The following is a 12,519-nucleotide window of genomic DNA, read 5'->3' on the forward strand; positions in this document are numbered from 1 at the left end:
TATATATATATATTCCCAGTAGAATGATTAGTAAGTAATAGCTTCAAAGAAAAAACAAACTCAAGTGTCTACCAATGGTCAAAATGGCAAACAGATCTTAGTATATTAATTAGAAACCTGAATTAAATCATAAAAAATATCAATACATTACAACCAAGTTGGGATTATTCCAAGGATACTGGGATCATTTGATTTGAAAAAAAATTAACAAAAGTCATAAAGCAGAGCAAAGAAAAAAATTCTGATAAGTACAGAAAATGCATTTGACAAAAATGCAGCATCTATTTATAGTAATACAAATCTTAAAGCCCCCTGATATGAAAAAGAACTTTTTTGGAAACCTCACAGTAAATTTCAAATTTATTGAAATATGGAAAATTCTCACCTTTTAAGATTAAGAATGACAAAAAGATGCTTCACTTCTAAAAACTTCCTTACTAGTACAAGAAAGGAAGAAACAAAAAGAGTGAAATTAATCCGAGTCAAATAGAAGAAAAAGATAGTTACAACACATACAACTCAAAGGATATTATTACAAATTGTTACACATCACAAAGAAAAATAAATAAAGAAGCCAGCCCAGGTATATAGTTGTTCACACCTGTAATCCCAAGTACTCAAGAGGCCAAAGGAAGATCATGAGTTCAAAGCTAATGTGAGGAACATAGCAAGACCCCATCTCAGAAGAGAATCAAAACAGCCACTAGAAAATGAGCAAAAGATCTGAAAAGGTGTTACACAAAAGAGATTCTTAAATGACTAGTAAATATAAGAAAACTTGCTTTATGCTGTCAGTCACTAGGGAAATACCTATAACAACCACCTTGAGATACATCTAAATTAAACAATTAACAATGCAATATATTGTTGAGGATATGGACACCTGGGACTCACACACTGCTGATGGGATTGGTTTAAATACTTTGGAAAGCACTGTGGCAGTGCCTAATAAAACTCACTATAGGGCTAGGGGTGTAGCTCAGCGGCACAAGTGCCTGCCTAGCAAGCACAAGGTCCTGAGTTCGATTCCCAGTACCAAAAAAAAACCAAAACTGACTATGGACTATAAATCAGAAATTCCATATTAAGCATTAACTCAACAAAAGAAATGCACACATGTGTATTCCAAAAGACAGGTTTAACTACTCACAGTAGAATTATTTGTAATAGCCACAGGTAAGGAACAATCCCAGTTGTCTATCAGAAGAAGAATAGATAAATAAACCTTGTTGTCATACAATGGAATACTACAGTGATGAAAATAAATGGCACCTGAAGTAAACAATTAATATGATAAGGATAATGCTGAATGAAAGATTTTAGACCCAGTAACATATATATTGCATGATTCTATCTATATAGCTCTCAAAAGACAACAGAACTAATCCACAGTTAGACATCAGCATAGTGGATATTTTTAGGAAGAAGATGGGGAAAGATTTGGGAGTCAAGGGAAGGAATTTTTGGGAAGCTAACATCGTTCTGCTTTTGGACAATGCTGAGCCTCTCCATGACAAGTCACATACCACATTCTCATGCATCACTTAGCTCTGATAATCTTGTATTTTACTTTTACATTTTACATAACACAAAAAATTTTTCTCATATTCTGATCTTTAATAAAAACAGTATGAATGCACTTACACATTAGAGTCACATGAACTAATTCTCAATACCACTGTAGTGTAAACTCACTGACTTGTTTTTTCACATTCCATCCATATGAGATAAACTGTGCTGAGTGAGTGATAATTTTTATTAAGGACAAACTGGAATGAAAAAATGTGTTCTAGCTCCAAAAGAAATAAACTTACAGTTGAAAGTCTGTAACATGATGAAGTGTGAGTTTAAATTGCCTTCTAATAACTTCTTTGAATGAAAAATAATGTTAGAGCAATTAAACAAAAAGACATTTCAAGAATTAACAGGCAAATGCTCCCACAAGACAAACCAGTGTATAGTATTTACCATAACCTGGCCTCATAAGGTCAGAGTTATGCTGAATTGCCTGAGCTCAGCAATGTGAAAGGAAGCTTACTTCCAGGGATTCGCCAATAGCTCTTCTAGCTCCTCCAAAACTCTACTGGAGCCAACTTCATTGAATCCACTTAGAACCAGGGAATTCTTTCCTTTTTAAATACAGAAGACTAAGTTCTTAATAGAAAACATGTCTTACATACAGCCTACAGGTGACAATATACTGTGGGCAAAGTACAGGCAATCATGAGCCACAGGCAGGCCTCTGAGAATGAACAGCAAGCGTTCTGGGGAGGAAAGCTGGAGCAGGGAGGGAGCACCCAGCATTAGGTGAGTTTCACATTCTTCTGGGTTTGCGTTGAGGACAAGTAATACGGTGTGAGAAGGTAAAAATGTAAAAATGCACTGATTTTCTCCCGAAAAAAATAAACGATGGGCCTAGAGCAGGCTCATCATCTAGAGGATGAGAGGAGAATGCCAAAAAGAGTAGATTCAGAAAAAAGAAGGTCCAACTTTTGTGTAAACGTTGCCCAGAGTCTCTGGATAATGCCCAAATTTAGTGTGTACAGACCAGAGTACAAGCAGCTGAAGTAAAGATTTAAAAAACAACAAGAACAACAACTTTTCTTGAGTGCTCTCCCTATAGAGAGGAGGTAGAATTGTAAATTTGAAGGTAACCAAGTTAACTGCTTGCTAAAAAAGGAAATATCACTTTTCAGGGCAATTAAAACACCGGATCTTCACAGCATAACCTTCACATCATCCACAATGCAATCCCAAATTGCTAAATGTATGAAAACTCAGAAAGTCTGGCCCATTCTCAAAGGAAGACACAGTCAACAAAATTAAATTCCAAGTTGACCCAGAATTTAGAAAGATACAGGAATACCTCTTCTCCACAGGTTCACTTTTCACAGTTTCAGTTACCTACAGTCAGCCGCAGTTGAAAAATATTAAATGGAAATGTCTGAAATAAGCAATGTGTAAGTTTTAAATTGCATGCCATTCTGAGCAGCATGACAGAATTTTGCACTGTCCCACTCCACCACTCCTGGGATGGGAACCATTTCTTTGTTCAGGATATTCACATTGCATATTCAACCTCCACAAAAGTCACTCAGAAGCTATCAGACCAACTGTGGTAATACTGCAGTGCACGTGTTCTAGTGACTCTTACACAAGAGCCTGATTGTTATGCAATATCTACATCACTCACCTTATTTCATTTTAACAGGTGGGTGGTTTGTTTATTTGTTTTCATGGTACTGGGGATTGAACTCAGAGCTTTCTCACTAGCTACATCTCCAGTCCTTTTTTTTTTTTTTGAGATAGAGCTTTGCTAAAAAAGCTTTGCTTTTTTTGAGATTAAGCTTTGCTTAAATTGCCCAAAATGAGCTCAAACTTGCAATCCTCCTGCCTCAGCCTCCCAGAGTGCTGAGATTACAGATTAGTGCCACCACACCCAGTATTTGGTCATGTAATTTGTCATGTCATATCAGCACATGAAGGTGTTCCAATAAGATATTTTGAGAGGACAACATTCAGATTACTTTTACTATAGTTATAAATTTTCTACATTATTATTATAATTGTTAGTCTTTTCCTGTGCCTAGTTTATAAACTAAACTTAATCATAGGCATGTAGGTATAGTAAAACCCAAATCTAAATATAGGGTTTAGTACAATAGACAGTTTCATATATCCACCCTCCATTAGAGTATATACCCTGCGGTTAAGGAGAATGACTATAAAGATTGTAAGTGACTGTTATAACTATGCTTGTTGTGATTTTTAAAAATAAACTGATAATAAATGGAAAGACAGAAATTCTCAAGAAGGGAAGAGAATACTACCAATAAAAAAAGGAAGGAGCAAGGGAAGGAAGGCAGGAAGAAAAATGGAAAGGAAGAAAGGAAGGGGGGAGGAAGGCCAAATGGCAATTCTAGAACTAAAAACTCTGAAAAAATACAGGAAGGGCATATTAGCAGAATAGAGAATATCAAGGACATCATATAAAAGACAACTAAATAATCTGTCACCGGCAAGTCTGTAACATGGGAAGTACTAAACTCCTTCTGTAGGGAAATAATACCAAAAGGAAATGAATGAAAGGCAGCAACAATGGTAAACATCTGAGCAATTTACAATTACTTATTTTTCTACACATATACTGTCAGGGACTTAGACATCTATAATTATAGAATACTCAAAATAGATCTCATCAGGATCATAATTATACAACCACCTCATTTTACAGATGTAACATCTGAGGCTCGAAAGGAACTGAGTTCCTGCCCAGGGCCTGAGTGCAATCTCATGCCTCCAGGGAGCCTGGCATTTGTACCCTTCTCTGCTACTTTAATCCCTCAGCACCAACTTGAGACCCACTGCAGCACACAGCTCCCTATCAGCACCTTTCCCAGCCTTTGCTTCTCTTTCTTAATCTCTAAAACGGGCTTAACAATGCTAACTACTTGACAAGGTTCTCGTGAATACCTGAAATGGCAATACATCAAGAGCTCTGAACACTGCGGCACCTGCTAGATGCACTACTGCACCAAACTATGGCAGTGCCTGCTGCCTGCATTTTCTAAAGCCCGTTGCAGCTTTTTGCTGGCATATTCCAAAAGGGAAACAATGAGTCAAACTGGAAAACTATTTGAAAGAAAATACTACTCCTGTATCCGTGCACCACAAATTTTGATAGGCTGTGTTTTAAATTTTCTTCCAATTAAAAATATTTTCTACAGTTTCCTGTGATTTCTTTTTAACCATGAGCTATTCGAAGGAGACAAACACAAAGTGTCATTTTTTTCTTGATCTGCTGAGGATCATTAGTGTGACAGAATCCGAGTGAAGATAAGAGAAAAAAGACAGAAACTGCTATTCATAACTCTGGAATCACTGCCGGACAGCCATCAGAAACAGAAACAAAGCAGGATGGTTATGAATCTGAGATCAACACTAACGTAAGAAAAAAAATTTTGGTGAAGAAAACTGAATTTAGATAACATGATATTTCAGTAGGTAATTACTGATCACAGGAGAAAAATACATAATCTCAACATACAAAAAAAGGCTATTCAACTAAGCAAAAGTTGCTAAAAATGTTTAAGCAATAGTTGCTAAAAATGTTGCTAACATCTCAAAAATTTTCTATATTTCTGATTTTTCAAATCTGCTCATCAGAGGACAGGAAGAATGCTCCCACATGAATTTACTTAGCAAGAAATTTGAAAACAAAGCAAGGCTTAACTCATGCATGAACATTCCTAAGAAAATCTATACACTAAGAAATAGATGCACTTGCAATTAAGCATGGGGGCAGTAATATATTCATATTTCCCATGAGGTACAGGGGCACTAATATATTCCCATTTCCCATAAGACAAGTAAGCAGACTTTGTAGAGTAAAAGCGTATCAGCAGATACTTTGGAGAAGGGCTGGTGTATCATTTTACAACAGATTTCTTACATACAAAAGACCAGAACATTCAAAGATCACTCCATAATTCTATTTAAAGCCACAGAGCTGTTGCTGGTGTTACCAGTCTGCTTACCATTTCTTCGACATAAGGATACAGCATATCTCCAAAGTATTCTGTAGCTTCAATTGGAAGCTGTGCTGGCAAATTGTCAATGGAACACATCAGAATCCCAGAGCCTTCAACACTAGGAGAAGTAATGTGCTTTAGTCAGACGTACACAAAGGTACTCTAAGCTCTGTCTTTTCCTTCTGTCTACTCTGCTATATTTGCTGTATTGTTATTTGTAATTTTGTACAAAGGTACACTGTATAAGAATATAAACAAAACTTTTCAAACAAAACCTTTTCCTTCTTTGGTAACTCATCTCCCAATTATATACAAATATATGTATTCATGCATTCAAATTTGCATGAGATCTCCCTAACAAAATTTTTAATGTTTGATTGCATCTCTCCACATTTGTATACTTTCATAAAGAAGTGAAATAGTGAGTACTTTTCACGAATTTCTCAAGGTTAAGGAACAGAATTATTATTATTCATTTACCAGCACCTAACAGGTTTAACAAACTCACCTGTCATGAATAATATGCTGGTCTGCATCATACATGCAGAAAGGATGTTCTATTGTAGTACACTCAGTCATAAAATCTATGGATCCTCCTGTGTCAGCTGAAATGTCACAGATTGCCACCAGTCTGAAATAACATCAATGCTTAGATGAGACAGTGAATTGTGAAACTCTCAACAAGAATAACAGCAAAGAAAAACGAACAGTGCTCAGAACATTTTCAATGTGGATGCCAAGTACTTGCCAAGCTCCTGGGCTTTCTTCCCTACAGTTCATCTTCAGAACACCAGGTTTTTCTGAGATGCTTAGAATTCTCCCAGTATGAGTTTTAGAGTCCGCAAGAAAAAAGAAAGTAATAGAAAGGAATGGAAGGAGGCAGGAAAGGGGAAGGGAAGAAAAGAAACAGAAGTAGAAAATCCTTTCCCTAAGAAGTCATTGACAGCAAATTGTTAGTTACTCTGGGCCAGGGAGTGTAGCTCAGAGTTGGAATATTCACTTAACGTGTGAGGCTCTTGCTTTGATCCTCAGCACTGAAAAAAAAAAAAAAGTTAACCCAGTTACCCATCTCCAAATACCATACAAAGCGTCAATTATACTACTTCCCCCTGCCTGGGGCAGTGGACCCCCCTATCCTGGGTTCTGCATTTGTGGCTTCAATTGAGTCACGAAAAATATTTTTAAATTGCACCTGCACTGAGTATACAAACCTTTTTCCTTGTCATGATTACCTAAACAATACAGCTTAACAACTGTCTATGTAATATTCTCATTGTACAAGGTATTATAAATAACCTAGTTATGATTTAAAGCATACAGGAGGACTGCACAGGTTATGTGCACATATAACACTTTCATGTATGACTTGAGCATATGGAAATATTGATATCCACCAGGGGTCCTAAAAATGACCTCTCATGGATACAAAGAGACAAGTATACTACATAATTTTATACATGCTTACATGGAAATATCTAGCCTTATGGATAAAAGTCGCAGTCCAGCATTGGAAACCCTTTGGACTGGTCACAATTTTCTTGCACAATCTCTGATTATCGCATACCTACATAAAAGTACACTAGGGCGAGACTGTCCCACTGGGTGGATTCAACTGTACCGGTGATTTCATACCTACCCCTCGCCATTCCCATCACTTCCAATCCTCACTCTCCTCACTCCTCTCTTTTAACCCTTTGCTGAGACCAGTGCGCCAGCCACCAGTCAGATATTTTTGAGGACAATCAAGGGCTGGGGATGTAACTCAGTGGCATAAGAGCCTGCCTGGCAAGCATGAGGTCCTGAGTTCAATTCCCAACACCAAAAAAAAAGGAAAGAGGACAATCACCTATGTTTTTTGGGGGAGGGAGCTGCCCCTTTAAATGACTGTTAACGTGCCCTCAAAGTGGTTTACTTGTTTTAGATATGTCCCTCCAGAGACAGTTTGAAGGAACCAGCCCAAATCACCAAGTCACACATAGACCCATGCTTTTTAGGTGACTAGATTAAACTTCGCTCATTATAATACCAAATTTTCTACACAGAGGCATTCCCATTCACAGTATTTTGAACATGAGATATATGAAGAGGCATGACTTTGAACTACGCACTCCTGTATATGAGATACCGAGCTTTTCCTGTATGAATATGAGTGTTTTCCCCAATGAAAGCCCTCATGTTTCTTTGCTCAGAGGGACATTGCTTTAGGAATCATCCCAGTGCTCTTCTTACTTGCTGCAAGAAATAAACCTTTCTTCACCCTTTTGAGTCCTGGTTATCTCTGTCAGCTTTGCATCCACCGAGGGGCAAAATCTTCATGTTTAGTTACAAGTGCCTCCACTTTGTCTAAACTCCTGTGCTACCACTGTTCCCAGAATTCCCTTGGCATAAGCCTAATGTCAGCTACATGCCTGAGAGCAGCAAACATACCTCTACTCTTTAGCTTAGCAGAGTGCCATGCAGACAAAGCATGCCATGAATAATTACAGAGTAATTCATTCGGCATAGTAATTACTTGAATGTCTATTTTATATTGGTGAATATACCAGCTGCTCATGGCTAAGACAAACAGGGACTCTAAGGATATTAAGTTCTAATAAGAGAGAAGAATCATAAACAGAGGAAAATAAATAATCATGAACTGGGAAAAAACACTGTAACAAACTAGAGAGAAATGGGAATGGGGAAGCAAGAAAAGACTTCTCTGTGGAGGTTGCTTTGGAACTCCATATGACGTCTCAGAAATCAGAAGAGGATTTCAAGTTAACTATATTAAAGGCTGCCCAGTAGTTGAGTCAGACCATCATTAGCAATCAAGCTCTCTGATACACAGAGGCATTATACTCCATGATCCCCTGACAGCGTGCATTGCTAAAGTAAAGCCCTTACTTGTGTGGTAACTCAGGACAGCCTTCAACAGCAGCAACTGAGGACTTGACTGGAGCCAGGAGACTTTGAGCATCCTGGCGCGTTAGTAGGCGAGGGGTATTTTGTTCCCAGTAGATTCCATTAATTAAACAGGTTGTGTAAGGTGCAATCTGTAAAGCAAGTTACACATTCATCAGAATGAGAGGCACCCTATTTCACTGCGCACTGAAAGCTATCCATAAAATCCATAGGCAACAATTATTCTTATTTCTAACACGTTTCTACTGTCCAGCTCAATGGCCATCTTTCTCACCAGTATGGAAGTATCCCATAACAGAGAAATACATAAACATAACAAATACACTAACACTATTGTTCTATAATATAAGGCACAGCAAAGAAAAAGAAAAGAAAGAGAATCAGGTTTCCTAGAATTGATACTCTTCCAGCTCAAATACCAGGAGTATGTGATCTAAATCATGTTACCTCAGTTTTTCTGGGCTGTTTTTCTTACTTGCCAGAGGGGGATAATGCATATTCCATTCCTCAAAAGAGTGCTGTGAAGATTAAATCAGATAACATCTGTATGCTCTATGGAAAAATATGTTATATGCATGCATACATGGTAATTAGGTCATTATAAGTTTTCAAATGCATCTAATCATCAATACTTCTGTGACTGGGGATGAGAAGGAATGGAAATTACTAGATTCAAAATTTTTCAGCTTAAAATTAATTTCATAATTTCTATTCCTGAAGTGTCTCAAGTATTCTCAAACTACAGGTAAAAGTTCTTCTCTATAACATACTGTACTAGCTAAATTTCATATCTGAGTCTAAAAGTGCTACTGTTCAAACACATTTAAAATTACCTAAAGTATTCCTTTTCACAGTAATGCATGCATTTTTCTTATGTTTAATTTTTTTAGTTTTTGGTTTATTTTGAGATGGACTGTTGTATAACTAATGGCCACAGCCATACAAATAAATTATATTTTTTAGAAAATGCTATAATAATAATAATTCTATATTCTATAATTCCGCATTCTAATAATATTCTAATAATAATTCTATATTCTGTATTCTAATAATTCTATATTCCCATTAGAAGGACTCGTATTGTAAGCAGCTCTTTTTTGTGTGCAATGAGAATAGGTCTGTGCCTATGCAACGATTCAATCTCACCCTGCCGCTGTAGTCAATGACATGTGTTTCAAGATGGCCGCTGCTGTGGTTTGCATGTTGACTCCTCCCTACCCCCCACACAACGCCCACGTGTGGAAGGCTTGAGTCCCTGCTTGTGACATTAGTTGGAACTGGTGGAAACATTAAAAGGCGAGGCCTAGTGGGAAGTTTTCAGGTCCCTGAGGGTGTCTGCTTCCAGGAGATATCAGGACCCTGTTCTCTTCTGCTCTCCATCTTCTACTGCTATATGCAGGCTTTACTAGAACTAAAGTCATGGGGACTACTCCACCGTGAATTTAAACATACAAAATTATGAGGAAAATATTTTTTTTCTACAAAGTCAGTTACCGTGTGTATTTTGTAGTAATGCAAACGGGGTAACGATGCAAATTTGGGCAATAAAAAAAGCGGTATTGGTCATATGGATTGCCACTATAATTGTACCTGAAAATGTTTACATAGTACTGGAACTGGCTGAATGGCAAAGGCTGGAGGAATTCGGAAGAGCAGGCTAGAAAAAGCATACAATATTTTTAAGTGGATCATTACTGGGTCGTGATAGCTTCTATCTAGATTTCAAGCTAAAGCCTGAGAAGCCAGGCAAAAGTTTCCTGCACAGTTGAAGCCCTGCAGGAGCCCTGATGGGCGGATGTCTAGTACAGCTGTGGACTGAACACCAAGGGGAAGTCCAGACAGGTACAGCGACACCCACTGGGGAAAGCTGCAGGCAGCATGCCACGGAAGCCATGGAAAGCTGCAAGCATCAGTGTGCAGCCCACAGAAGTGGCCACAGAGAACAACAGAGCCACAGGGCTGGAGCTGCCCGAACTCTTGAGAGGGTCCAGCCTTTGTCCCATGTGCACAAGGTGGTAGATTTGGAGCTTTAGGATTTAACCTCTGCCCTGCTGGGTTTTGGTCTTGCTTTAGGCTAATTAATTACTCCATTTTACTTCCCTGTTTCCTCCTTTGAGAACAGAATGCTCACCCTTTGCAGGTCTGGCCATGATTACCTTGGAAGTGTGTACCTTGTTTTTAATTGTATAGGGGCTCCCAGCTGGAGGAGTTTGCCTTAAGTTTCAGGTGAGACTTTGGACTTTTGAGTTAAGCTAGCTGAGTTAAGACTTCATGATTACTGGGGACAGAGTACTCCCAGGCTGAATGGGAGTGGGGTAAGGGAAAGAATGCTATGGTTTAAATATCTGAGCTCCTGCAGAAGTTTAACTCCGGAAGTCTTATATTAATAGTACTTAGAGGGTATAAATTAAATTTAGCTATGGTGTCTAAAGGTGGAGCCTATGGGAAGTCATTAGATTAGACATAATCTTCAGAGTGGAGCCCCCATGATCACACCCTGGTGACTTCATAAGGAGAGGGCCAGGGACCGCAGGCACAGAGACACCCAGGCACTCCCACCATGACATGATGCAGCCATGAAGGACCCTCACTAGGAACTGAGCCTTGCTGTCTGGACTTGTAGCTCCAAGACTGAGACACACAAACCTCTTTTCTTTTCTTTATAGTCTGTTTCTTGTATTTTTTATTGTAATGAAAAGCCAATTAATAGAGTGGCCGAAGTAGGACAGCAATTTGTGGCTATAGAATGAATAAATATATGTGAAGATCAAACCTCACATATGTGAGCTTTGCCAATAGTGCTAATTAGTCCAGGAATGTACAGAAAACAGTAGTCTATGGGAAAAGGTTAGAGCAACTGGGTACCAGCAGAACAAAAACAGAAACAGTGAAGAAAACAGTATTCCCACAAAACACCAACAACCCTAACAAAGGCCACTACAAATACCAGAAAAAAACTCCTAAGACCCAAGTCAAGACAAGTCAGTATAAGTAGCTTAAAACCAAAGTATGTATTCACAGTTTCTCTCTGAAAATGGCTTAACTATAGTATATCATAAGTAACCAACTCAAAACCTTAATATGATACTCACATCAGAATTAAAACGACTAGTGTAGCGCTCTGGATATTTGTCGTACTCTACAGGATCATACACACCATCTGTTTTCCTGACAAGATGATGATGGCGACTTAACACTGTCCCATACACTTTTCTGAGGTCTTGAAGAGAAAAAGAAAATTAGTAAATTGGTTGACAAATGATAAAGAATTATAGTGATACGATACTAGCATACAAAGACTGCTCAAAACTGCAAAAGATACTATCTTTTCCACATTTTACCTCCAGTTTTGGAAACTTCTTTTAATTCATGGGGTTCCACATATTCACAGGGTAGTTGGTTAAAGACTTCTTGGGCTCCCTGTAAATAATGTAGGAGTAAAAATCTAAAAATCAATAGAAAAAGAGCCAACACATTCTCCTGTAAAAACTGCAATTATTTTTTCCACAATTATACAATTCCATTTCCTCTATCCTGTGGCCAGGACTGCAGTCCAGAAGTACAGATGATTTCCTTTACAGGGTCTGCAAGCTGGCTTTGATTCCAATCTGAAAGCACGCATTAGAAGCAGCTTTGACTTCTATTCATTACTTAAATAATAAGAAAAGCAACAAGAAATTACTCAGAAATGTGGATATGTTTCTATCTACTTTTTTGATCCATTGCAGAAATAATTTCAAATGAAAAAATTGTTTCCTACAAGAAAAAATTCAAATGCCCACCTCACAATATAATACAGAGATGTCCTATTTGAAAAATATTTTCCTTAAACATCTATTTTTCAATTTAAAATGTATCTGGGAGATTACAAAAGCATTCTCAAAAGCACCCCAGGAAGAAGTATTAATTCCAGTCTTGAATTAATCTCCCTAATATCTCACTGGCAAAAGCCCAGGAACTCTTGAAACGTGTATCTTGGACTCACTTCCAACTTCTGCACATCACAGTGAAGAAGAAAAAACAGATCACCCTAAGAACACAGCTTTACACTTCAAAATGAATGGAAAGATGGAAGGGAAGTAGG

At 37.9% G+C, this 12,519-nt stretch overlaps 1 protein-coding gene across 1 annotated transcript in view; it reads right to left on the bottom strand.

Annotated features, from left to right (window-relative positions):
• Nucleotides 1-12,519, bottom strand: part of Aass (aminoadipate-semialdehyde synthase) — a gene marked incomplete at its 5' end in the record, with an annotated part of 59,833 nt that overhangs the window by 35,474 nt on the left and 11,840 nt on the right. Inside the window, 5 exon segments of the mRNA XM_013503294.1 lie at nucleotides 5,538-5,649; nucleotides 6,040-6,162; nucleotides 8,418-8,566; nucleotides 11,528-11,655; nucleotides 11,777-11,855. Of these exon segments, the coding sequence (XP_013358748.1) occupies nucleotides 5,538-5,649; nucleotides 6,040-6,162; nucleotides 8,418-8,566; nucleotides 11,528-11,655; nucleotides 11,777-11,855 (591 nt within the window).

Source organism: Chinchilla lanigera, unplaced genomic scaffold, assembly GCF_000276665.1.
Source record: "Chinchilla lanigera isolate Chin_1 unplaced genomic scaffold, ChiLan1.0 scaffold00078, whole genome shotgun sequence".
Taxonomy (NCBI): Eukaryota; Metazoa; Chordata; class Mammalia; order Rodentia; family Chinchillidae; genus Chinchilla; species Chinchilla lanigera.